General features: G+C 43.4%; 1 protein-coding gene across 1 annotated transcript in view; it reads left to right on the top strand.

Annotated features, from left to right (window-relative positions):
- The window catches only part of MYH9 (myosin heavy chain 9), a 96,605-nt gene that overhangs the window by 33,342 nt on the left and 35,430 nt on the right, over positions 1–27,833 (top strand). Inside the window, exons 4-14 of the mRNA XM_067559411.1 lie at positions 3,780–3,807; positions 4,675–4,768; positions 14,476–14,568; positions 15,335–15,398; positions 16,121–16,219; positions 17,472–17,615; positions 19,783–19,878; positions 22,352–22,470; positions 24,101–24,253; positions 25,684–25,857; positions 26,694–26,867. Coding sequence (XP_067415512.1) covers positions 3,780–3,807; positions 4,675–4,768; positions 14,476–14,568; positions 15,335–15,398; positions 16,121–16,219; positions 17,472–17,615; positions 19,783–19,878; positions 22,352–22,470; positions 24,101–24,253; positions 25,684–25,857; positions 26,694–26,867 — 1,238 coding nt within the window. The remainder of the gene's footprint in view (positions 1–3,779; positions 3,808–4,674; positions 4,769–14,475; positions 14,569–15,334; positions 15,399–16,120; positions 16,220–17,471; positions 17,616–19,782; positions 19,879–22,351; positions 22,471–24,100; positions 24,254–25,683; positions 25,858–26,693; positions 26,868–27,833) is intronic.

The following is a 27,833-nucleotide window of genomic DNA, read 5'->3' as shown; positions in this document are numbered from 1 at the left end:
GCTCTTAGCCTTAATGAGTCAGCTATAGGCTGGAGATTGCAAGCCAAGCCTTAGCTTTTCAGCTACACTTCCTCTTAGCTGGAAGGATGATGTCACCATTGTGTGAATGCTATATTACTTTTCCTTTTATGGAGATGAACAGGCTCAAAATCGGAGTTGCTCATGCAGAGGAAGTGGGTGATAAAGGCCTTTTAGGATGTTCTGTAACTAAGATGCATAGCATAAACTGAATGTTCTGTTCTAGCCTTCCAACTTCTCTTCTCCCTCCCCAATCCCCAAAAACAAAACATCTGAACTGGGGTTGTAGCCACTTGCCCATTGTACCAGCATATGCAAAAGCAGCCACAGAACTCATACAGTTCAATTGTTATCTCACAGGAGACTGTTTCATTGAGGAGTTTTACATGCATCTCTTAAAAAAAAATATAATTAAGCTAAAAGGTGATTTTTACATGTGAATGCCTTCAGATCCTGGAACCAACCTAAATGAATGAAGGAACTCTGATACTGGGAAATACAAACATTAAGAATGGCTAGGTTTTTTTTTTTTTGCATAGGCAGAAAGAAATGTACATAACATGCAGTTAGAGTATTACTGTACACTTTGAACTTGAAGGTTGTATTACTTCCTGAATCTCTGGATTCTTGAGATTACTTTCTTGTTTATAAGCACTCTGATACTGTGGTAACAAGAACTGAAGAAAAGCTTAGATAGAAAGTTTTCTTTGCCAGCTGGTGTGAAGTACAGAATTGTTACAATTAAACTAATGGTTTACTTATTTAATATGTAATTCAGAGGAGTGACTCTGTCTAAAATGCAAATTCCCTTCAATTACTTTCTTAATTGTCCTATAGTAAGCAATTGAATTTGTGATATCTGCTACAAATAGCTTGCATGTGCTACCAGTTTTGGAGCTGTGGTGTCTAAGAAAATGGATGCCTCTAGTTCTGGCAACTGAATTTTTGACTCTAGCCATGGTGATGCAAGAAAAATCAGAGGGTTGTATGGAATGTGTAATATCCTGGAATTTAGAGTAACTGCCTCTTATAGTGGAACAATTTCTAAGAACTCTGCTTCTTTTGCAGTTTAACAGCTCTTTTTGGTCTTTTGCTAAGATCCGACTTCCTGTGGCTCAGCCCAGCATTTCAGTCGTCCATCCATACACAATTAGAAAAATTCCAGCTATCCCAGTGATGGCTGTTTTGCAGTGCTGGGAAGGAATTTCCCCATTGATTCCAAACTGGAATGTTTCCTTTTATGGTAGTGTCTGCATACTGCTATGACTTGCCTGCACTCGCAGGTACATTCCTGCTGGCTTAAGGCAGAGGTGACTCACGGCTAGTGAGCAGTCTGTGGGGAAAGCAAATGGCAGGGGGCAGCATAGCACTGAAAGGGTCCAGTGTTATTGTCTAGTGCTTTTCCTGCATGCTCCCCAGTTGGAATGTCTAATTCTGTAGTAAGGTGTGAAAAGGAGAAACTGTTCTTACATCTACCTGTAGAAGATAGTAACTAGACTGCTGCTGAGTCACCACCTCCCACCCTCATATGAGATTCTAAAACATTCTTTTAGAGCTAGACAGCATCTGCCAGGGCATTTGATCTCTGTAAGTTTGACTCTAGTGTCTGTCATCTCTGGTCTATTTGACATCTGGCTTATATGGCTATTGGCCAATGTTTTATAGGGATGTTACCTTTTTTGTCTTGAACAGGCTTCATACATAAGCCCCCAAGTGTCTAAATGAGAGTATAAGCTCTTCCGGTAGATGAGTTGCTCATCACTTAGTCAAGTTTTCAAAAGGCTATAGCTACATGTGAATGTGCTACAGAACCACCCAGGTGTCTGCCCTACTGAATACAACTCCTGGGGCTATGTGCAGATGAATCATTAACTATTCCCCGATCCACCCTTTAAGTGCCCAGTCATGCAGAATCCTTCTGGCGCGTGCCTTGATAATTCATCGACCGACTGGAGACCTTAATGGGTGTGGCCTTCTGAACTGCTCAGAGGTCCAATCTTATACCTGTACTTCAGCGATAGGTTTCTTAAAGAATTATATTGAACATACTTTAAGTCTTCAGTGATTGAAGAGTCTACCTTTTCATTATAGGTGGCACAGACAAATTCACATTAGCAATAAAGGCACAAATTTAACAGGTTGTTTAACTGTTGGAACAAATACCAGGGGAAGTTGTGGATTCTGTCTTGATGTCTTCAAGATTGGATGCCTATCTGGAAGTTGTTCTAGTTAAACAAGTTATTGGGCTAAAAATATGGGTAACAGGGTGAAACTGAATGGCCTGTAATAAAAAGGTCAGACTACACCAAATAATAATCCCTTCTGCCCTTAACCTTTACGAACTTGGATAAGTTATGAGCCTCTGAAAAATCTCAGTTAGCATATCATGCTCAGAGATTTGGTTGGCAGGTAAATTCTTGAAGATGCAGTCTATGCTGAGCATACTGCATCCCCATAGCACCCATGTGAGACTAGACTTCACAGAAGCAGCGCTGTCCCCCAGTGACTGAGCATTTTCCATCCCTGGCCTAGGACTTTCCCTGCAATTGCTACTCTTTGCTCCTGGGAGCAACTGTGGCCCTGGGCTCCAACTGAGAGCAAGGAAACTCTGTCCTGTGCTCTCCCTACTGATGCCTAGCTAACATGGAGGAGGCAGCTACCTGAATGAGGAACAGTGGAAGAGAGATGAAATACTGGGGTAGTGGAGGGGGGAAAAAAGGAAGGATGGGAGCCTGGGGGCAGGGTGGGTGGAGATAAGAAGCGGGGGGGGGAGGATAATAGTAGAAAGTGGATAAGGGGATAGGAATGATCATAACCATGTAAGGAGGATAGGATTGTTGAGAGGGTGGACCTTGAGCAGGAGCCAGAGGAAAAGGGTAGAAGCCGGGGGAGGGAGGGGAGAGAAGAGGCTGGGGTATAAGAGTGTTTGTGAAGATTAGTGAATTTGTTTTTAAAGCTCTAAGATCTTATGACAGTACCATAGTAAAGCCCATACAGAAACGAATAGTTGTTCATTCAATGCCAGGTTTGGATGGTGTGCAGTAAATAATACATGGGGCCACATTGAAATGTTAAGTAGTTACCCATTCAGTTAGCATCATCCGTTTTGCACTGAATGAGGCAGATGTCGTGTGTGCGGGGATGGTGGTGGTCAACCTTAATTCTGGCACTTTCTGATTTGATATTGCAACCTTAATATTCTTTTAATGTGGTGGGTTTTTATGTGTAGTAATACAGTGCCTCAGTCCTAAACTTGCCACATGAGGAATGGCTAAAGCAAAAGCCTTGATTCACTTCTTGTTTCACTCTAATATCCCCATTGCAGCTAAAGATGTACTCAATGCTTAGGCCTCCCTTGTTTTAAAGGATACATCAACATCTGCAATAGCCCTGTGTCAGGGTTTGAGTTGCATGGCATATTCTGCATATGGTAGCAAAAAGTTCAGGAGGCACTGGAACAAATCAAGAGAGGGGTTTTATTCTCACCCTAGAAAAAGCAACTAACAATGACCTTGTTTTATTCTGAACTACAGATACATCTGGACAGGGAAAACTAAAATGATGGTGCCATTTCCAGCCTTTAGTACTTGGGGAGTGGGGAGGAACTCAGCCAACATTGTTAGAAGCGACTGGTCACACTTCTGAAGACACTTGCATGAGGAAGCTTAGTGGCTTCTGCTCTTCATGTTGTGGGGAGTGCCAGCATACTCTCTGGACTTAATAGCCTTGGCCTATCTGATCCTTTGTTTCTTTTATTTCAGATCGAGAGGATCAGTCCATTCTGTGCACGTGAGTATTTACATTCCTTGGTTTGTCTTGCTGTCAGTTCTTGTTAAAATCCTGCTGGAGGGCTCTTAATTGGGGGTTTTACCTGGGTCAGTATGTCACATGATACTGCAGAGGCTAGGGAATATTTGCCTTTTTAAATCCTACCATTAGCATCCCATCCCTGCCCATGTCTCATCCTTTTCTGCAGAAGGATGGTCTCGAGTGAAGGAGCAGGAAAAAGGTGATCTTGCAGCGAACTCATTAGTGGAGTTATGATGCTCAGAAAGGACTTTAGAAGAACTGGGGCAGCAGTGGTGTATATACAGTCAACAAAGCAACTAGGAAGGCAGTGGGAATGTGCTCTTATTCATGCTACCTAGGCTTAGGTTGTAGGGAATAATGTGCCCACTCAACACCACAATTTCCTCTGCCCAGCCTAAAAGTGAGACTGAGCCCCAAACTCTTAAGTTCTGGTGCAGAATATCTTAACTACAAATCTTTTGCTATGGGGAATTCCTTTTTCGCCTTTGTGTTCCCCCTCCTCACTTGTGCGATTATTCCTCAACCACTTGCATGTGAAGGCTGCCGCATGACTGTGGAAAGCAAAATTTCCTTTCTTTCCTTCCCTCCTCCTGGCGCGCCCCCCCCCCTCCCCCGGAAGGCATAAAAAACTGGTTGAGCAATAGGACTAGAGCATAGTGCTGGCTGCTGTATCATTCACTAGTGTGCTCAGGTTCTGCGTTAGGGGAAGCATCGTAAAAAGCAATGTTTAACAGCAAGAATGCTACTCAAAGCACTGTGGTCAGCTGAAAAGCATGTTGGGTTTAAAAATGTGGATGCATTTCCACCATCCTGTTCTTGAATGAATCCTAGGCTCTGTCTTTGCAGAGGTGAATCAGGAGCTGGTAAGACTGAGAACACCAAGAAGGTCATTCAGTATCTGGCTCATGTTGCTTCCTCACACAAGAGTAAAAAAGACCAGGTAAGCATCTATGTTCACGACAAGGATGCTGCACCGTCATTCTGTGTGCCAACAAGCTGTGATGCACTAGGAGATACCTTGGTTGATTACTGGCTGAAATCATGATGCTGAATAAAACAGCTAGGTACCAACTTGTGCAGAGGGGAGACAATGAACTATGGACCCATGATGGTTTTGTGTGTGGCTTTAAAAAAAAAAAAAACAACAACTCACAAGTCATGGGTCATTGTCCTCCCTCATAATTCCCTTGACTTCAGTGGAGATACAGCAGGGATAAACGTTTTCATAGTGTCTTGGTTTTATATGTGGGTGTGTTTAGGGGCACAGTTAGCAAACCACTGCACATCCGTCTTCTGACTTGTTCATATAATGAACGACTTAAGAAAAACAATTTAAGTGATCCGCTCCCTGGAGATGTGGTCTCCTTTATTCTACTCCCCTTTATTTTGTGGCTGGCTGTGAAGTCTGTTCTAGAGGTACAGACTTCAATTTGGAGAGGTTCATAGATATGAGTTGAAGACTTGACTGAAATTGTAACAGAACTTTAAATGGGTGAAAAGCATCTAAGTACAATAGAACAAGGGATCTTTGAAGATGTCTCACTTATATTTTTTCCCCTCCCTCTCCCCTTCATGGATTATGGCCGAACTCATCAGTTGTATCCTCTTAGGTGAGCTGCACGTTTACTGCACGTTCTGCACCAGGAATGCATTTTGTCCCATTGTGTGATTTTTGAGCAGCTTTTCACTCCACACCAATGTCACTTTCTGCAGCTAGATCAGTCCCATAAACAACTCACAATTCTGTTTTGTGATGCACAACAACCTTTTGTGAGATGCTGTCAACTAGAGTCTGCAGTTATGTCTGACACGTTTACTCATCTTGTGCTCGGTATTAGTCTGCACTCAAGGTCTCTCTTGTTGAACTTCCCAAGTACACTGTAAAGAAACTGTTCCTACATAGTGAACTAAACAGGAGAGCTGAATTGAACCTGGTTTTCCTAGAACTGCATACAGAGCCTCTGGTGTGCATGGTGTTCCTAACCAGATGGAGTTGGCTATCTGTCTAATTTTCCACCACAGCAAGTTAGCTGTGGGTGCAGTTGCTGGGAAAGGTCAGGAAGTTGCTGCCCTGAATATACTGGATGTTCCAACACAATGAGCTTGTTAGCCAGAGTTACACACATGGGAAATGCAGTTAACTTCTAAGCTTTTATAATGAAACCCAGATGCCAAGCCCATCTTCTGTCTCTTCATGTAGAAACCTGCTCTTGATAAGCTAACATACAGGCATGCTGTGTGTGTGTATATAGGATATGTGAAAAGGATACTCTGCATGCAGACATGGTGGGTGGATGGGTGTGTGTAAGTACATGGTCTAATGAGTGGCTTCTGGAATCAAAACAAAAATATAACCTTCCATGTGCCAGGCTTTGAGACATACAGAAGCTTTTGCCATGGGCTGTCAGTAGCTGTATTTAGAAACAATTTTGTTTTTTGGTGGGGGGGTGGCCGGGGAGGGAAGGGGGGATCATAGGATTGGGAGTTAAGCATTCTTCCTCTGCTTATTCTCAAGTGAAATTTCAATCATCTAAGGAGACCAAGGATCAAGTTACAGTATAAACCAGCATTTAGCTGGGTTTGACACCTGACTTCTCTTTGAGTTTAAGCTCCGTTTGGAAGGTTTTCTTAAGAAATCCTGCATCTCACTTTCTGTCCCACTCTAGTGGCTCCATGTTGGTTACCAGCCTTACCAATGAGGACTAAAACTATACAGGGACCTTAATGTTAGATGGTAATTAGCCTTCTGTGCAGCCCTGCTGGCCTTCACACTCGCTAGGTTTGACTCTGGATTGTAATTCTGTCTACAGATTAGTGTAGTAACTTTTGAGACATCTGTTCACCTATCCGTACTCTAGGGAACAAGACTGCTTGTGCTCACCCCCCCAAGGCCACAAGGCTAGGTCCCGCTGCTGGCACCATCAGATTGAGGATGGAGCATGAACCTCGGTCTCATGTATTGGCAGTACAATACACTAATGGTGTTAGGTTTGATAGCCTCAAACTTGTTCCCTTTCTAGTATCTTTTGGTCAAGAGATTAAATTTACAACTCAAGTCTCTGCTTTCTTCTTTTCAAACAAAAACAGCTTTTTCTAAAGCCCTTCTCTCAGCTGCAGTGGGGGGGCTGCCTCTTCCACCAACTTTTTGGGTTGTAAGGATTTTAAAACCATGGTTGGTTTAGATCATTTTTCAAAATAAATCATTGCATTTACAGTGGTAAGAGCTACTAGGCAAGGTAAGACTGCATTTAGGGCATACAGCATTCTATTAAAATCCCTGCTTTCACTTAATCAAATTGTTCATTGGGGAATGGGGTGGGCAAACTGGGCTTGAAGCTTTCCATAAAGTATTTGTTCTCTGCCTCACTTCAGCTGTCTCAAATCGGGAGAGTAGAGAAGTATTTTCAAAACTAAAATTATAACTTTTTTTCAGTCAGAAATTCAAACACCCTGTTGCAACTCTTGCGGTTTTTATATGAATGGTGTGGTGGCTGGTGCTCTTTTCTTAAAGCTCCAGCTGCTGGAATCATTTTTCTTGAGAGTCTCTGCTTTTCCTATTTTTAAAGGAAGTTTGTAGTCCTTGTGGCTGTAGAGAAAAGCTTGCAATTGTGAAGCAGGCTTAAAAACCAGAAAGACAACAGAAAGAAACCAAAACTAATTTTTTTTAAATTGCATGATTTTTAAGTTAATCTCCTGACTTTTTGGGGCTTGAGTCATGATTTTTATTTTTAAACATGGGACTTGGCAAGGTTTCTATTCCCTTTTCTTCTCTGGAAAGAATCTCTTAGAAGTTGAAAATAGATAGGGAGGAATTCTGAGTTTTCATTGGGCATCAAAGACGGTGGTAAATTAAACTGATATGAAATCATGGGGAGAGGAGGTGCTAAGGGGCCAGCTGCACATTGCCACTGGGGGCTAATAGACCTAGAAGCTGGTATGTCAACAGTTTGCATGGGGGGGGGGAGGATGTTGTACCCATCTCAAATGCATAAATAATCTTTTAAAAAATTGTTTAACATTCGGGTCAGTGACATGCAGTTACAGGTCCAGAAAGGTTGGTGGTGTCTTCAGCCTGGTCTACACTGCCAATGGAGGTCAACGTAACGTGGCTTACGTCGACCACCTAAAGTATGCGCCTCCACTGGCATGTCAATTCCGCCGACCTAAATCGTGGTAAAATTTGACTTAATAAAACCACCTCCGTGAGTGGCATAGCGCTGACGTCGAATTCTATGGATCGAACGAGCACCCATGTAGACAGAATGCAACGTAAATCGACATCATTGGCCTCTGGGAAGTATCCCATAATGCTGTTGTGACCGCTCTGGACATTGGCACCCTGCTGCACCGTGACCATGTAAACAGGAAATAGCTCCTTCTTTCAAGCCCTGGGAAAATTTTGAATTCCCATTTCCTATTTGGTCAGCATGGAGAGAGCTTTGTAGCAGAAATGCTCATGGCGACTTCATGCCCCAAACACGCTCCAGCCTTGAGGTCTTAGATCTCATCAGCCTGTGGGGCAAAGAGTCTCTGTTCTGGCTCAGCTCCGAACCAGCAAAAGAAATTTGGATATCTATGAGAAGATATCCCGTGGTATGGTGGAGAAGGGCCCCAACAGGGCACGCAGCAGAGCCACATTAAAATAAAAAAAGCTGAGGCAGGCATATCAGAAAACTAGGACGACGCACAGTCATTCTGGCTCATCACCGAAGACATGCCTCTTTTATGAGGAGATGCATGCAATTCTCAGCAGTGACCCTACCACTATGCCACCGCGCGGCATTGATACCTCCAAAGAATCCCAGTCCAGGACAAATGAGGAGTCCTCTGTGGACGAGGAGGAGAACAGTGGGCAGAAGAGTGGGGTATCCATTCTCCCAGAGAGCCAGGACCTGTTTGTTACCCCAGAGCAGTGCAGCTGAGAACAGGACAGTGTTACATCCCGAGATGCCGGGAAAGGCACATCTGGTGAGTTGGTATAGCAAATCGCATTTCTGTGGTCATGTTCCCAGCCCAGTTTCTTATTTTTGGGGAAAAAGGAGTTTGTGTTTTTGTGGGGATGGGCTTCCTGGAGGTTGGTAAACTTCAGTAGAGGGTTATCCCCTGAACAGACTATTTATGTGCACAGGAATGCTCCGAGAATCCTCCATGGATCTCTTGAGGAAACTTTCATGTAGGTACTCTGCAATCCTTTACAGAAGCTTTCTGGGGAGAGCAGCCCTATTTCTTCCGCCATGGTAGGACACTTTTCCCTGCCACTCTGCTATTAAATGAGTAGACATCATTGCAGAACACAGCATAGCAGCATAAGGGCCAGGCCTGTACCCTGAAGCTTGCAGGAAATCTTCCCTTTCCGCCTGCTTTATCCTCAGGAGACTGATATCACACACGGTCATCTAGGGAAGATGGTGCAAGCTTACAGAACCTCACCAATGTAGTCACTGCATGTTATTCCCCTGCCGCGTATGGTGTTCCTGAGCCCCTACACAGACAATTCCTAGCCATGTTATTGTTGGCATGTACATTATGGGTCTGGGAACTGGGTGCCCTTTTTTCCCCCTCCAGTGGCACTTCACCCACACCCTCCTCCAATCCCTTTTGATCAACTCCTCCCAAGCCAGTCTTTGGGATGGTAAATGGAAACCCAATTATCCTTCTCTTTGATTATGTGTGGATGGGGAAATTAGTGCTATACAGACTTCCCTGTAGTGGATGCAAGGGCCCCTTACTTACCATGTCTGGAATGCCACTCTGACCCGTGCAATAGGTACAGATTGGTATGTGGGTCTGGCTTTGCCTTGTGAATACGTTTTACATTGTAACATTTCTTTTACTCCATGGAGTCAGCTTACAATGGCAACTTTGTGCTTTGCTTGTCTTACAATGGACACTTCAGCCTTCACCCCATCTTCCTCTCCCACAGTGTCTTTCCCAGATTAGGAAATGGGGGGGGGAGACCCCTCAGGATGACATGTTCCAGTGAACTAATGAACGCCTCCGTGGCTGCTGACATAGAGCTCAGAGCCTGGAGGATGTCCTTGTCAGAAAAACTAAACATGGACATGGAACACAGAAAATGAGCACAGGAACAGAGCGTGCAATGCGACAGATGTTGCGTATTATGAGGGATCAGTCTGCCATGCTGAGGTGTCTGGTAGAGCTCCAGGAAGAGCAGCAGCAGGACAGACTCTCCCTGCAAAATGCTCAGCCAACAAGCTGTTTCCTAGCACCCACCCCCAAGCGCTCTAAGAGGAGGTTGAGCAGGGTGCAGTACGTACTGTACTCCATGCAGGTGGAGGTGAGCAGAAAGAGACGATGGCCCCTTTAAGAACTAGGAATTTGTGTGATTCGCTGTTTGCACAGTCACACTTTGCTCTGGCTGCCCAAGCAGCCTTATGAGAGAGTTAAATTATCTTCCTTTCTCCCTCCACTCCCCTCTTCCCCCACCCTCTGGTAACTGATCACCAATAAAACTTTATTGCTTCAAAAAAAATTTTCTGTATTCACGGAGAGCTTGGGGATTGCCGGTGGGGAAAGAAGGGGCTGATGGTGTGAGGGTGGGGGATGGGAATGGAAGGCACAGCACTGACCGAGACGTATGTTACTGCAGTTCATTCAAAAAATGGGTTTTCAATGTTTCCCTGAGGCTCAGCGCTCTGCGGTTGGCTCTTAGCGTAGCAGTGGAATATGGCCGCGCAAAATTAGCGGCCAGCCTATCAGCATCCACGACCCCAACCCTGGGGGAATTTTCCCCCTTAGTTTCACAAACATTATGGAGCACACAGCAGGCAGAGATGGCAGTTGGGATGTTGTGTTCACTGAGGTCTAACCTAGTGAGCAAGCAGTGCCATCTTGCCTTTAAGCAGCCAAATGCACATTCCACCACCATTCTGCACTTGCTGAGCCTATTATTGAAATGCTCCTTCATGCTGCCCAGGTGCCCAGTGAATGGCTTCATTAGCCAGGGGAGCAAGGGGTCAGCAGGATCCCTCAGGATCACTACTGGCATTTAAACATCGTCAATATTTTTTTTTTTTTTGTTCAGGGAAGAAAGTGCCCGCCTGCATCTTTTTGAACAGACCGGAGTTCCTAAAGATGTGTGCGTCGTGTACTTTTCCAGACCACCCCACATTGATGTTGGTGAAACGTCCTCTGATCTCAATGGTGTTGCAAGCCCTTGTGGAAGTATCCCTTCCGGTTTACGTACTCTGTGGCAAAGTCGTCTGGGGCTAAGATAAGGATGTGTGTGCCATCTATTGCGCCGCCCCCCGCTTCCTCCAGTTTGAGAACCCAATTGCAGCAACCCATCCCCTATGTCCTGCACATTTCCCAAAGTCACTACCCTTCTTAGCAGAAGACTACTAATGGCCTAGCACACTTGCATCACAGCAGCTCCCACGGTGGATTTACTGACTCTGAATTAATTCCCAACTGACTGGTAGCAGTCTGGGGTTGCTAGCTTCCACAGAGCGATGGCCAATCGCTTCTCCACTGTCAGAGCAGGTCTCAAGCGAGTATTCATGTGCTTCAGGGCTGGGGACAGCTCTGCGCAGAGTTCAAGGAAAGTGGCCTTTCGCATATGAAAGTTCTGCAGCCACTGCTCATCATCCCATACCTTCATAATGATGCAATCCCACCAGTCAGTACTTGTTTCCCGGGACCAGAACCGGTGCTCCACCGACTGAAGATGCTGCGTGACAGCCTGCAGCAAATGGGAATTGTTTTGCTCTATGGCTTGTAGCAGGGTGGCCACAATAACATCACAATTTTCCATGCTGCAGCTCCTGTCTCGGCCTTGCAGGATAAGCCATGAGGTATTTATGACGCTCACGATGATAATGCAGAGTGAGTGGGCTCCATACCTCTCTGGCAACAGACTGAACGGTTTAGAAAAACGGCACAAAAAAGCATTTGTACATTTGTTTGGGACAAGAAGGGACATGGAGGGAGCATGTTGCATCACGGGAGGATGACAATCTTCCCAAAAGCCTCTGTGTCTAGTTGCACTGTGAGAGCTGCCCACAGTGCACAGCTTTGATTGTCAACCCAAGTGTGTCTAGTGGGGGATGCAGTCCCCCGACACAATGAGCGTGGTCTGATCACGCTCATGCGACTTCTAAAATTCGGCCCATGAAAGTCGATTTAAAATAAATCAACTTCACTCTGCAGTGTAGACATACCCTTAATTACAGGAACTCAGCAGTTCCTGCTGACTTCTGCACATTAAGCTTTTGTAGCTTGAAATGTTTCTTTTCCTATTGGAAAGATGGTCCTCAATGTGATGCTGTTTCTACCTTGCTAATGAGCCTTGCCAAAACTGTCTTCAGTCAAACAATGGCCACAGAGTTGTGAATACTGCTTTCTCCTATGAGGTATGACCTGAAAGTGGACATACCAATATCAAAAGTACACTTTTTTCTGTTTAAAACTAATGCTAAGGCAGTGTTCAGGTTGCATATTTAAACACCAGTGAGGAAAGAAGCTAATGCTTTCATGGTAACATTAACCTCTTAATCAGATGCAGTGTTATAGTAACATAATGAGAATTTGCTTCTGCAAAGGATTTGGTATTGCTACTGCACTACAACACTGTACTGAGCTGGTTCCCATGATCAGCCTCTGATTTCACTAACTGTAGGCTTTCCCTCTTCCTCCGCCCTGCCCAGCCCCCACTTGCCTGTAGGCAGATCGCAATGGTAACTGACATGCTATATGCCCACTACTACTGTGGGTCTCCTTACCCTCTAGATCCCACTATCCTAGTCCTCCCTTTCTTTATGCTCATGACTTCAGCAACTTCCACGTGTCACTAATTGCACCCTTCATTCCTGAGGTTAAAAAATATGAAGGAATTAACTTCATAGGAGCCATGAGACTCCTAACTGTCACATTCTGGTTCTTGTGTAGCTAAATTTGGCCTTGCCAGTTTGATTTATATTTTTTTAGCTGAATAATGAAATATATTTAATGCCAAATTCTAACTGCTTTTTTCTTCTAAATAGTCTCTTTTATTCTTTTCCTGGTCCTGCAGTGAAGTTGTAATGTTGAATTTGTGACATCACTCATTTCCATAGCAACAGATTGCAGTTACAAATAGGATTAGAACTTCACTGTAGGATCACTCTCACAGGATGGGAATTCTTCAGCGATGGGGCGGGTGTTGCAGCTCACACATAGGTGCCAGAATAGCAGGAAAAATGCAGTATCGCTGACACACTTTTTTTTATAGCAAGTTTGAGGTTTTCTTCCCAGCACAGCCAAAGTGTGACCTTATGGGATGGATAGCAGCTGTCCCAGTCTATTCCCTTCCTGTGACTAAACATAGTCTTATACACACTTGTGACAAAGTGAATAAGAACTTAGTTGTGGCTGTCTCTTCCGTGTGTAACTTTGCAGACAAATAGAAATGGTTGACTTTATACTTCTGGCTTGTTAAAGGAGAGTTGTGACCTGAACGCGGCAATAAGAACTAGAAATGCTAGAGTTCTAATTCCAGCTTTTAACCTTGAGCAAGTCGCTTCATATCTCTGCCTCATTTTTACCATCGTTAATGGGGCTAATATTTATTTTATCCCCTTCTAGAGGTAACATGAGCATTGACTATTTATAAATGCACTTTGATAATGAAAGGAGCTGTAAAAGTACTTTGTCCTGTAAACACACCCTCTGCAGTTTGAAATTCCAGGATCAGCATTATGGGCAAAAATGATGGGCTCTAGTCCCATGCATCAGGAAGTCCTGAAGGCTTACTCTCACCTATTAAAAGGAGAAACCTTAACCCAGTTGTCAGTTTCAGTATCTGGGAGAGTACTTTTTGCATCTGGCTAATTTTGAAATAAATGAGACTCCCTTCTTCCAGCACAGAGAAGAGAGAGTCAGTTCAAATAACCACCAGCAGGCTTTTGGAAAACATGTCTATGCTCCAGAGATTGAGTACTGAGCAGGGATAGCAATTCTGGCTGGTCTTTCCACCCAGGACTCTGTTGCCTGTGGGGAGGAGGAGAGTATGGAAGTGGAAGACTTAGTGGTATCTGAGTCATAAGCTGTGTTACCCACTAGTTTCCTTTTGCTGCATCCCCACACATGAGGGTTTTGCTGGTCTGTGTAGAGAAGTGTGTAGAAAGCACCAGGGCAAGCAAAGACTTTTGTCCCAAGCCCCACAACGTGACTTGTGTTCTGATAATCTATTACTGGTGAGCTCACCCCCTGCAGAATCCGGGGCTCCCTCCCAACTAAAAGCTGGGTTTATTTTGCTCTTCCGCTTGGGAGGGACAATGCTGCTGGATGTGGACATGATCTGGGGTCGGGGAAGAACATTCCTTTCTCCCTGCCCCCAGAAAGCCTATGGGATGTGCCATAGGCAAGAAGCTTATAGGATTGCCTATTGGTAACTGAAATCCAGCACCAGAAGAGGGGACTACTGTACTGATACTGACTGGTTGAGGAGGAGAAACTATTTCTTCAGACTGAAATGAACTCAGGAGGGAAGAATCAGTAGCTCCCTAAACAAATATTTTAGGGGGATAGCGCCGAGGATCTGATGTGGTTTCTCTGCATAGATGCCAAGCTGATGTGAGATGAAACCTGGTCCTCTGGGTTAAGGTTTTAAAAGCTGGTGTCTTCATCTGCTTTTGGTTTTTTGTCTAGGGAGAGCTTGAGAGGCAGTTGCTTCAGGCTAACCCTATCCTGGAGGCCTTTGGAAATGCCAAGACTGTGAAGAACGACAACTCCTCAAGATTTGTGAGTATATTTCTCCTGCGTGAGTGCTGCTGTCTCCAACTTTCCAGAGGGAGAAGCCATTAGTTGAATGAGTTGGGGGAGTATTGCTTTACTTTGGTGTTTGATATGCAGTCCTGGGATGTCCTTTTTTTGTAACTTGCTTCTCTTAAGTGAAACCGGGACACAGTTTTGTCTTGTCAGGGAATTATCCAATGAAGTGCTGATGGAATTGAGTGCCTGATATGCAAGATATTGAACCTTTGCCAGGACTCCCTCTGTCATTATTTCAGTCTCAGTCTACCAAATTCATTTTTCTCTTGAGAGATTAGTGACCCATATTGTATTAATTTTGGAGGGCAGTTGAAAGCTTCTAAGAGACAGGGAATCTACGCTTGAAACCAAATTGAAGTGTAAATGGTTGAAGATGAGCTAGGCTGGTGATGGTGGCAGTCAATCTAGAACACTGTTTCTTCCTTATAGTACCAGGAACTAAGGAAGTGGAGAAGATTCACTTCAGAATGAAACTTAACATGTTTCCTGTTGCCTAGGCAATCTGAAAGCCATGTAATTTGATGGCCCCTTGTCTCTTGTAATTTATGGTGTCAAGAATGTTAAATTGCTCCATGACCAGTAGGTATGAGCTAGCTGAGCTTGTTCTGTTTAAAACTTGTTTAGCTGGTAATTTGTGTTATCTGGAGCTGAAAGGCCTATACTGAGACCTTTACCATTTTACTCTAGCTGTGATAACATAAAGTAACACTAATATTTCTGCTAACCTCTTCCTCAGGGCAAGTTCATAAGAATCAACTTCGATGTCAATGGCTACATTGTGGGAGCCAATATTGAGACTTGTATCCTTTCCATGGAGCTACTTAACAGAAATAAATTAAGGCTGTGGGAACATGCATATCTATCTATCTATCTATATATAGCCAAATAGTGTCCACCAGCTCAATAGCGATGACAGAAATCTAGGGATTCTTCTTACTTCAACACCTGTCGTCTTAGGCTACAGAGATCCTTGTTAAGATCCCTAGTTTCATCTGCAAGTGTTTAAAAAAAAAAAAAAAAAAAAAAAAAAAAAAAAGCGTATTTAAATAGTACAGTATTTCAGAACCTATGTTGGGGTTATAGCAAGAGACCCTTCTGGATGAAATAATTCTAATTTTATGGACTAGAAGTAGCTTTTTAAGCTGTGACATATTGAGTAGACTTGGGATTCCATGGCCCTTTCATCTTTAACCAGGGGAAGCAAGGAATAGTGGCAAGTGTCTTTCCTCCCTTTTATTCACAACTCAGTTTTGCATCCTTGTCCTACCCTTGAAATGAAGCTTAACTTGGGAGTCCAGAAGCATAGCTTAATCAGCCACTTGGGTTGCTGAAGGGTGGGGTGCTGTCTGCCTGTGGCGCAACCCAAAGCTTTGAAAGGGCAATACAGAACACTAATCACAAAGCTACTTATAATGCCAACCAACTTGCAGGGCACTGACACCAGATAGACCCTCTTTCCTCAGGAGAGAGTGGAATTGGAAGTTACTTGTTAGTCTCTCCTCTGTTCCTTTACTCTGTAAAGATCTCTTGGAGAAATCACGTGCCATTCGTCAAGCCAAAGAGGAGCGAACCTTCCACATCTTCTATTACCTGTTGTCTGGGGCAGGGGAGCACCTGAAGAGTGAGTACCTTGTGCTATAACTAGGGTCCCTTTCCCCTAACTGCCAAATGATTCCAAACACTTGCAGTCTAGTCCCTAGTATTTCCCGTCTTCCAAAGCTTGGAACTGCCTCCCACTGTTTGCGAAGCAGGACCTCTCCTTTCATCTGTCTCCTTATAACTTTGTTTCCTTCCTGCACTGGTACCCTTGCCAATGCTGTCTCCACACCCTTCCTTATCTGAACTATTGTCCCATGTTTGGTCATGTCTAATACAGTGCAAGTTCTTCAGGGCAGGAATGGGCTTATTATAAACTTGGCAATTAACAAAATACAGAATAATATTTGGCACCTATGCAGGACTAGGTGTGCCTGTGCTCTACTAGCACAATACCTTAACAGGAGGGTTAGACTGAGATCTTAAATTAGCAATCTAAACGTGTGCTGTGGGAGAGAACAGACAGATTGGAGAGGTGGGGGGCAGGGAGAGAACTCACTTCATAGCCACGTCTGTCTGCACAGCATTAATGGCAGAACATACTGTTCCTAGAGTTGGGTGGTGACTTCCATAACTGATTTGAAACAAACACGGTACCTGAAACTGGAGGCCACTTGCAGGGCAGTCTGCCTCTAATAGAAGCAGAATCCAAGAATCATTGGGGCTGTTTTGGCAGTGTGCCAGAGGAGGGTGGGACAGAGGAAAGAGAAAATAGCCTGGACAGAAAAGTGTTCTGATCTAGAACTACCGAAATGCTGCTACAAGAAAAACCTAAGACAGTTGATCTAAACCTAAACCCTGGTTCACCCAGCAAGGCTGTTTCCACTTGCCAGGAATAGGAAGATAACTGAGATACAGATCTTTAAAGGTAATCAGGCACCTAACTTGCTTAGGTGCTTTTGAAAGTCTCACTATGCACCTATCTACATCTTAGGCTCCTGAATACCTTTGAAAATCTGACCCAGAGTCTTTAGTGAGAAAGAGACCAGAATAACACAGGCTGTTTTGTTTTGGTCTCTACTGGGTATTCTTGCCTTCCATGCTGATGGGGGTGAAGGAGATGTTTGTGGGTGATTTTAAAGAAGCTGGAACTGGCAAAACTGGTTAAAATCAAGACTGCAGTTGGTTATAACTGACTTTCTTAGAAGCTTGTACAAAGGAGGTAATTCATTTTGGCAGATCTGGAAAAGCATACACCATCAACTACCTCCAAGAATGCTAGCTTGTTACCTATACTGAAGGTTACAATAATTCCTTGTCTCTTTCTCCCCCTTAAGCTGATCTGCTGTTGGAGCCATACAACAAGTATCGATTCCTTTCAAATGGGCATGTTACAATCCCAGGTCAGCAAGACAAGGATATGTTTCATGAGACCATGGAGGCAATGAAAATCATGAGCATCCCAGATGAGGAGCAGATAGGTATGGATCCTCTGAAGGCTTGGAAATGCATGGGAAAGGATTAAAAAGGATGGTACAATCTGGTCATATCCAGAACAAATGAATGGAAGGCAGCCTCTAGTACACCAAGTTACAAAAGCCAATTAGTGGTATCTAAGAAGCAATCTGGCTGCTGGTGGTTTGGGAGTGGCCCGTCTCAGTATTCACCAGCAAAGATTCAACTAATGCAGAATGCAGCCACTTGCCACCAAAGTGCAACAGGTCACTGGAAACGAACTGCCATGTCCCGTGCTTGTTCCCAATCTGTTATAGTGCTATACATAGTGTTTATCTGTAAAGCCTTCATTGGGTTCTCATGTGGGTGACTATCATGTCATTATCTTTAGAATTTCCTCTTCTCAGCACTCTGCCAAAGCCAAGACTTGGCCTTTTATGGGATGTACTGTAAAGACCTTTGTTCACTCTAGATTTCTCAGTTTGGCCCATAGTCGTAAGGGTATCTGCTCCACCAGTGTTTGGAGTGGCTTAGTTGTGAACAGTGGAACAAAGCAATGCACGTCTGTCCAGGTTACTGCACAACTTGCTAACCAGAAGGTAATACTGTCCGACATCTAGATACCATAGTGATAGGCTTTTCTAAGGCACCTTCTGAAAGAGAGCTCTTTTTCTTCCATCTACTTTCTAAGACTGGCCAAAACTCAGTTATTATGCCTTTTCTCTCGAGTTTGTCATCTCAATTTAATATCCTTTGTTTTTGTCTTAGACTAAATCCTCCTCCAGGCCCTGAATCAGTCAGGGAGACTGGAACCAATGTGTAGGTGAAAAGACACCTCCGCATTGAGATCTAGTTAGGGAATTGGCAACGTAATGTATGGCCAAAGAGACCTGATGCACACTTTAAGTATGCTCTAGGGCAGCGGTTCTCAACCGGTACGTGGAAGAAGGCTGGGTGGTACGCGAGGCGTACCGCGGCGCTGAATGCGCAGCAGCTGGAAGGGCCCTCCCACCCACCCTTGCGAAACTCTGTTGCTGAAAAAGGGAAATGGCGGAAGGGTTTCGGCAGAGGACAGTGTTCCTGGCATGGAGCCTGGTGCGCAGCAATGCCGCCGCCGAAAGTCCTCCCCCCCCCTTTTTTTTCCCTGAGTGGTACTCGGGTCAGGTACAGGCAGGTCAAGTGGTACTTGACCTGATTCTACCTGACCCGAGTGGTACTCAGGGAAAAAAAAGTTGAGGACCGCTGCTCTAGGGCACATCTTTACTGGCAAATGGAAGTGGTTCCAATAGCTTGTCTGCAGAGATGCATGGAATGCCTTGTCCTCACTGTTCTGGATGTGAAATACATTAAATCTTCTTGTAGGCTTACGAGAAGCATATATATGGCAGCCGGTTGAACAGTACATTTATTTGGTTTGGATGCAAAGTCTAAACATTCCTACCATCTTTTTAGATGAGGCCATATAAAAATAAGCTAGCTGTCTGAGTGCCAGGTCTCCAGATTCAGCCATTGGGCTGTCAGACTTCATTTCATGCCAATGGGAGCACGTGTGCTTCTTTCTTGTCAGTCCTGAAATAATGGAGGCTTTGTTCACAGTGGACATGTGGGCCAGAGATCCTGTAGTTATTACTATAGTAGGTAGAAGGAGACACCACTTGAAGAGGGAGTAGATTGACCTGTTGGTAGCTAACTCTAGTTAGTACCACTAACAGATTAACTGTTCAGTGAAAACAGCATCAGATCACACTTTTTTCAATACTCAGTATTGAAAATTCTCCCTTCCTGTTCTACCATCTGATGCTGACTCTTTAAAAGGACTAGTAGGGGTGTTGTCCTCAGTAGTACAGGTACTTCGAGGACATCCTGATACCTGGCCTTCTGTCACACTACATATGTTCCAACGAATGGAGACCTTATTGCCCTGGTGCCAGGGAGGTGAAAGTGGGCTGGATGAAAAGAATAAACTTAACTGGCTCGCTTATTAATACTGGCGTGGTTTTGCCCTTTGCCTTTTCAATGATTTCTGTTACACAGTGGAAATTTTCACCCTTTTAATCTGATGCCTGGGGTGAACAGGGCAAAAATATCAGTGCATACTGCTCATACCTGGCTTACATATGTTGCTAATATGTAATTTTAATTCTTTCTAAATCTGACCTTTCAGTGATTTGACCTTTTTTTGCTCTATAAAAGGTCTTCTGAAAGTGATCTCGGGTGTTCTTCAGCTTGGCAACATAGCCTTCAAGAAGGAGCGCAACACAGACCAAGCCTCTATGCCAGACAATACAGGTAACCACACATACACACATCCAGTACTTCTCCCTGCAAGAGCCTCTTAACACATATGCAGGTGATGGGTCATATTTTATAAAGCTCTGTGCTTTCCAAAGGAGCCCAAGTGCTTTAACAAAACAAATGTACAAACGATTGTGTTCATTAAACTGTAGACACTGGGCAGGAATGTGACAGTGTTATTGTAGTGGTGTTAAAGAGAAAGTGAATATGGTAATTAGTTGAAACTGGGTTATACTATCACCAGGTGAACTGAATATTTTTTAGCTGTGGTAAGATGTATGAGAGCATCTTTAAAACCTATTCTCAGCCTAAATAATGTGCCTAGCTCAAAGGATTAAAGGAAATGTCCCTTCAGTAGTCTTTGTTAGAATTCTGCTTGTTAAGGCTTGAGTGGACAGATCTGTGATAGGTAAATTATATGTGTACCTTAGCTGTAGTGTTCCCTTTTTAATTATCATCCTATCTTACTTGCAAGATACCTGCTTGGGAGACTTCTCTCAATTGCCCTATTTTAAAAAGGGCAAATGGGGTAATTATAAACTGGAGTAATTATAGGCCTGTCAGCCTGACATGAATCCTGGGCAAGATATTGGAGCAGCTTGATTAATATGAGATTCAATTAATAAAGAATTAGAGGAGGCTAATATAATTAATACCAATCAACATGGATTTATGGAATATAGATCCTGTCTAACTTGATTTTTTTTTTTTTTTTTTTTAATATGGGACTAGAAGTTTTGTTTGATTAAAGGTAGTAATGTTGTTGTAATATGGTTAGACTTCTGGAAGGCATTTGACTTAGTAGTGCATGATTTTATAGAGTTCTAATTTTTTAATAAAAATAACATGGCACACATTAAATGGATTAAAAACTGGCTAACTGATAGGTCTGAATGTGATTGTAAAAAGAGAATCATCAAGCATTGTGTGTTTCTAGTGGTGTCCCACAGGGATCTTTCTGTTCTTGGCTGTACAGTATTTTAACATTTTTGTCACTTAGAAGAAAACACAAAATCATCACTGATAAAGTTTGCATGTGACCCAAAAATTAAGGGAATGGTGAATAATGCAGACAGTTCACTGGTAGAGTGATCTGGATTATTTTGTAAGGTAGGCATGAGCGAACAATATGCTTTCTAGTATGGCTAAATGTGAACAAATACGTTTAGGAACAAAGAAGGTAGGCCATATTTACAGGATGGGGGACTCTATCCTGGGGAAACTGTGTCTCTGCAAAAGATTTGGGGCTCATGGTGGATAATTAACTGACCATGAGTTCCCAGTGCAATGCCATGGCCAAAAGGGCTAATGCAATCCCATAGGATTCGTAAATGGGAATCTAGAGTAGGAGTAGGGAGGTTATTTTACTTCTATATTTGGCACTGGTGTGACCACTACTGGAATTCTGTGTCCAGTTCTGATGCTCACAATTCAAGAATGATGTTGATAAATTAGAGAGGGTTTAGAGAAGAGCTATGAGAACAATTAAAGGATTAGAAAACGTGCATTATAGTGATAGATTCAAGGAGCTCAATTTATTTAGCTTAACAAAGAGAAGGTTAAGGGATGACTTGATTACAGTCTGTAAGTACCTACATGATGAACAAATATTTAATAATGGGCTCTTCAAACTAGCAAAAATGGTATAAAATAATCCAATGGCTGGAGGTTGAAGCTAGACAAATTTAGATGGGAAATAAAGCGTAAATTTAACAGTGAGAGTAATTAACCATTGCAACAATTTACCAAGAGTCATGGTGGATTCTTCATCGCTGACAATTTTAAAATCAAGATGGGATGTTTTTCTTAAGTATGCTCTAGGAATTATTTGGGGGTAAGTTCTGTGTTGGCCTTTTTATGTAGGATGTTGGACTAGATGATCACAGTGGTCCTTTCTGGCTTGGAATCAATGAATTATAGTAAGAGGCCAGTAGACAGGAGGCTGCCGAGGACCTTAAAAAATGGCCTTTGGATTTATACCTTCAGTCATTGTCACAATTTAGCAAATCTGTTTCAAATGGCTCTCCTCTAGAGAGTTGAGGGGACAGTCTTCTAGCAGATGAAATGTTCTTACACTGATTACAATTGCCTGAAGAGACTGTTCAGCCAATGCAGATTGATTAGCTGGGATTCCTTTTTTTATATTTCAGCTACATGGATGCATCCTCAAATCAGGTGAAGGCTGTTAACTTTACAGTGCTCATGTGTCCCTAGGCCAGTGGTACAATAACATCTCCTAAAACTTACTCCTGTGTTTCCTAAAGCAATTTAACATGCTCCAGTGTTTTTAGATCTCTTCCTTGATTGTCTCATTAACCTGCTGTTGAGTTAAGAGCTATTCAATGCCGATATTTGACTCTCTCAGGGGTAGATTGTTGGGAATATCTTTCTTTGTCATGTCTCTGTGAAGCAAAAGGAGCATCAATTTTAAAGTGAACATCTTTTTGCTTTCTCTTCTCCCTTCTAGCTGCTCAGAAAGTGTCCCACCTTTTGGGTATCAATGTGACAGACTTTACCAGGGGAATCCTCACCCCTCGTATCAAGGTGGGACGAGATTACGTCCAGAAAGCTCAGACTAAAGAGCAGGTATGTTCTATAGGAGTAAGTGAGCCCTTGAGACGGTAGCAACATGGCACTAAGATTAACGTATACACTAAAAACTTCCGTAGCCTCAGATAGCATCTTAATTGACACAGATAATTGCAACCAGATATAAGCAGTGTAGTGTGGAAACTGCTTTAGTATTTGTCCCTTAGATCTGTGTAGAAGGTGGTGGTGGTGCAGTGTGTGGTAGCTCTTATTTTTCATGCATATTGACTGTGCAGCCTGCGATAAGGAAATGTGAACATGGCAGTTGGCTGTGTCTCTAGGGAGAAAATTACCTTCTGGACTCTTGAGTGTCTTATCCGAAGTTGGCATGTGGGATTCAGCCTCAGTGGTAACTTCTTGTGGCTTGTCATGGCACTCTGCCTTGCCTCAGTTTCCTGAGAAACTTTCCCAGCAGTAGTCTCAGTCTGTATCACCTGGCAAGGCACTGGTAATCCATTTTAGGTGATCGTCCCAAGTGCAACATAAATAAAAAGGGTCTTCTGCCCTTTCTGGGATCAGTTCTTTCCCATTCTACTGCAGAGCTCTGATTCTCAGGGCTTGCTCCCTCTTCCAGGGCCAGTCACAGGAGTAAACCAGCTTCATTCCTGCAACTATCCTCAGTCCCTCTCCAAGCTGTCTGTCTGAGAGTTATCCTTTTCCAGGGCCTACTAGAGGAGCCAGCTACTCTTCTGCAGCTTCCCTCTTCCAGTTGAGTTCTCACAGCCCTTTGTAGATACACTCAGCTGGGAAAGGGCCAAGGGGTAACAATTAAATGGGGCCATCTGTTCCTTAGCCCCTTAAAGGACCAGCCAGCCTATAACGTGGCACTTCCTATACATTAGGTGCAAAGATAGTTGTGCACCTTGCTCACCCTCCATGTTGACACACGCCCGGTGGCATCCCTGAGTCTGCAGAAATGTAAAGTGGAGCAGATGGTGCTAGGCCTCTACTATCTTGGCCGTATGTGGCATCTGATCTAGAAACTGGTTGCCTCCTGCCAAAGGACTCTCAGGCCTCCACTCCATGTCTGATCACTTCCCAATTTGCCTTGTGATGAACACTTCGCTGTGGTCTCTGTGTGCTATAAAAATGTTTCCTTTAAAAGGAGGGTGGTCAGAAGGAAGAACACCAAGCAGATTCTAGAAATCATCCTTGACTGCCCTCCCATGTAATACACAACTCTCTGCCTCTGAGGCAGGAATATGACCTATTAGAACTTGGAGCGTTGAGAAAACAAGTCCCAGACTCCACACGTACCTCTTTATTATAGGTTGCTCTAGAATGTTCCCTTATGGAACCCTGGAAAGTCAACATGGTAAAGCCATTGACCTTTGAGAGGACTAGACAGAATTTCCTCTTTGGAGTGTCTGGTATTGGCTCCTCCCAGAAGCAAGATGCTGGGGCTGGAACTTGTTGGACTCTGATCCAGTAGGGCAAGTCCTACATTCCTTATTGTAAGTCGCTCAGTGTTTCTCCTGTTCATCTGGGAGAGTCTCTAAAATAACTGACTCATTCCTTAAGCTAGTCAGGCCACTGACTCCAACTTGAGTCTCCAATGTGCCAGATAACTGTGCTCTTTAGTTTTGGATTATAACATAACTCTTGGTTTTGTTTCCTTCCTACACAGGCTGACTTTGCCATTGAGGCACTGGCCAAAGCCACTTATGAACGTATGTTCCGTTGGCTAGTGATGCGCATCAACAAGGCCCTGGATAAGACCAAAAGGCAGGGGGCTTCCTTTATAGGAATTCTTGACATTGCTGGCTTTGAAATTTTTGAAGTAAGGAGGTATTCTATTCTTGTGTACAATGCAGCATGTTCCTTTGCCCTTGCTCCTTGGCAGAATATCATTGAGGTCTGTGGAGAAACAGATCAGTTCAGTCTTAAAAAGGGGCTCAATTTTATTAGTGGGGTGCCCCACTGCCCCACTACTTGGGCAATTTCTAGGTGTTTCAAAAGGTTACATTTTTGGGGGCAGGCCTACTCTAAAGTGCTACATCAGTGCAGCTGTGCTGCTGTAGCACATCTGGTGATACTGTATGCTGACGGGAGAGCGTTCTCTTGTCAGCATAATTACTCCACCTCCACAAGAGGTGGAAGCTATGTCGGTGGGAGATGTTCTTCTGCTGACATAACACCAATGCGGACAATGCTTAGGTTGCTGGAACTTCCATTGCTCAAAGGGGTGTATTTTTTTACACTCCTGAGCAACGTCAGTTAGATCAACTTAAGCAGTAGAGTAGATCTGTCCTTAGTATTTCAAATTTGCTGCAATTATTATTTAAGCTATCTCTAGTATGTTGTGAGGCTCTTCTCCTTTCTGGAGTGTGCATTGTGGATACCGTGGTAACCATTTGTATGCTTCTATATCTCTTGATTTCTTCCCATAGATCAGAGTCCAAATGTTTTGTTAAACTTCAACGTATACGTTAATGACTTTTGGTGGGTCTCTTGCAATGTGGAATTTAAGGGGCATTGTCAGTTTGAATGTTTTGAAATTGATTAAAAATATTTCAGGACACACTAAAGGAAGATTCATTGAAGTTTTTCCAAAAGATATGCTTTAGGAATTATTTTGGGGAAGTCCTATGGAAGTCAGACTGGATGATTGCAATGGTCCCTTCTGGCCTTGGAATCTATGAAGTGTGTGTCAAAAAAAAATTACTAAAAGCAGTTAGAAGTAAGGGAGAATGGGTCAGCCCATTCAACAGCATGGAGATAAGGCATCCCAACTCCAGAACTTCTTCCTAGGACCTGCAGAGGTCTCCAGAGGGTGAAGAATATCCTCTCCCATGTCACCCTGTGCTTCCCCTGGTTCCCATTGCTTGTTAACCAAAGACTTGGTGGGGAAGGTGAAGAGAGGAGGGGAAGGGTCTAGGTTCCCACTGCTCCCCAAACCTATCAAGGAAGCTCCCCAGTTCTGAGGTTGTGGGAAAAGGGCAGGTCTTCCTAGTCCCAGATTGCTGCAGTTTCTCAACTCTTCTGCTGTGTTGTAGAGTGTATAAATTATGCTATTATATAACTGAAAGTGATTATTGACATAATGCTACCAAATGTACAGAGTACATAGATTAGATAAAAATGTTCTCTGTTATAGAAGTGATGCTAAGTGTTAATTGAAAAATAGTAAATAAATCTTCTAACAAAGGTGACCTCCAAGTTGAGTGTCCCTCTGACTTCTCTCCCCCCCCCTTTTTTTCTCCCTACTAGTTGAATTCATTTGAACAGCTGTGCATTAACTACACAAATGAGAAGCTGCAGCAGCTCTTCAATCACACTATGTTCATTCTGGAACAAGAGGAGTACCAGCGGGAAGGCATAGAGTGGAACTTCATTGACTTTGGCCTGGACCTACAGCCCTGCATTGAGCTCATAGAGAAGCCGGTAAAAACAAAACAAAAAACAATTTGCACATCTTTTCTGAGCAGCAAGAAGAAGCTGCAGTACATGCTTTTTGCCTTCTGTGTTACCATGCATACAGCCTCTTGGGACAGGTTGGGAACTGACCTTCCAGTTCTTGCAATCCTTAATCCAAGCAAGTGACTTTGTTTAGATGTGAACATGGACACTTCTTTCCATCTTACTGCCAAATGATATACTGCTGCTCAGATGTATCAGTACCCATTCCTAAATTAATGTTCGCATGAATAGGTCACCTATTCAACCACTTGTCTTCTCTAATTTGGCTTGGTGTATGCAGACTTACATGGTGCTAGATGCAGAAGTGGGACTTCTTTCTTATTGGTGGTAGCTTTCATATTCACCTGAAACCATGATAGGAAACAGCATCCTTCTATTTGGGTCTCTTCCCAGCTAAAGAAGCTAGTAGATAAGTAAATTTCCTAGTTATTCCAATAGTAAGGCTTGCTTTGTAAAATCCCCTGCAATGACCGTCTGTATTTAATGCCCTTTGCCTACACTTGTAAGGAGAGTGGCCAATTAGCTTTCCTTCTTCCATTTAAAAAACATCTTGTCATCTATGGCACCCTAGACTATCTTAGTCTCTCCCTTGGAAGACCCCTATACAAGGGAAACTCCAGAATCCAATGGTGGAATTACAGGTGATATTCTGCGATTCCCAATAATACAGAAATGGCTAATCTGGTTTTAATACAGCTGGTTCTGGTAGTTCGGTATCATTCTTTCAAAGTGTTTAAATATTGGCAGTAGGACTGATTGTTTCTTTACTGAGCTGTTCTGGTATATTTCCCTTGTTTTAGGCTGGGCCTCCTGGCATACTGGCCTTGCTGGATGAAGAGTGCTGGTTCCCAAAAGCGACCGACAAAAGCTTTGTGGAAAAGGTGGTGCAGGAACAAGGCAGCCACCCCAAATTCCAGAAACCAAAACAGCTGAAAGACAAAGCTGACTTCTGCATTATGCATTATGCTGGGAAGGTAAGATTTATGAAGTGAATCCCAGAACATGCTGCTGGATTCTTCCATAAACCTATCTAGATCTAGCTGTTCTCAGAATTCCGATGCTTCCCACACTAATGAAAAAAGTGTCTATAATTATTAAGCTACCTAATCCATGTGACCCTACCAAATGCATCCTCCTTGTGGCCTAGGATAGTGGCTCTAACTTTTCCAGACTACTGTACACCTTTCAGGAGTCTGATTTGTCTTGCATGCCCCCCCAAGTTTCACCTCTTCAACTACTTACTTACAAAATCAGACATGAAAATATAAAAGTATCACTGAAAAATTGCTTACTTTCTCATTTTTACCATATAATTACAAAATAAATCAATTGGAATATAAATATTGTACTTACATTTCTAGATATAGTATATAGAGTGGTATAAACAAGTCATTGTATGACATTTTAGTTTGTAATGACTTTGCTAGTGCTTTTTTGTAGCCTGTTGTAAAACTAGGCAAGTATCTAGATGAGTTGATGTACCCCCTGGAAGATCTCTGTGTACCCCCAGGGGTACGTGTACCCCTGGATGAGAACCACTGGCCTAGGAGACTAGCCTACAAAACAGTAGGTGTCAGTATTGCTAGACTCGAACTCTAAATTGAGACTAGGATGACCTAACTTGAATATTTGTTCACTAAGAGTCAACAAGTTGAGTGATACCCCACTTCATCTCGCACACAGACATCACCTCCAGAAATGATAATGTAATACTGCTGTTGAATGACACTCCCGAGGTGGTACATACTGGTATTGCAGCCTCACTCCTAGCTTTAACAGCACATACTATACAGTTCAACTGGATTCTTCAGGTGTGCTCACCTGATACCTCAGAGCAGGAGGGGTGGGGGGCATAGAGTCAGACCCAAGAACAATGTCTGTATCTCTGTCTGTCTATTACCTATGTCCTTAATGTTGGTTTTTAGACTTGTGCAGGGTCC

This window comes from Emydura macquarii, unplaced genomic scaffold (assembly GCF_026122565.2).
Source record: "Emydura macquarii macquarii isolate MOO-44397 ecotype Brisbane River unplaced genomic scaffold, CSIRO-AGI_Emac_v2 contig_2205, whole genome shotgun sequence".
Lineage (NCBI taxonomy): Eukaryota > Metazoa > Chordata > Testudines > Chelidae > Emydura > Emydura macquarii.
Note: the sequence above shows the minus strand (reverse complement) of the source record. Positions and strands in the feature narration are given on the sequence as shown.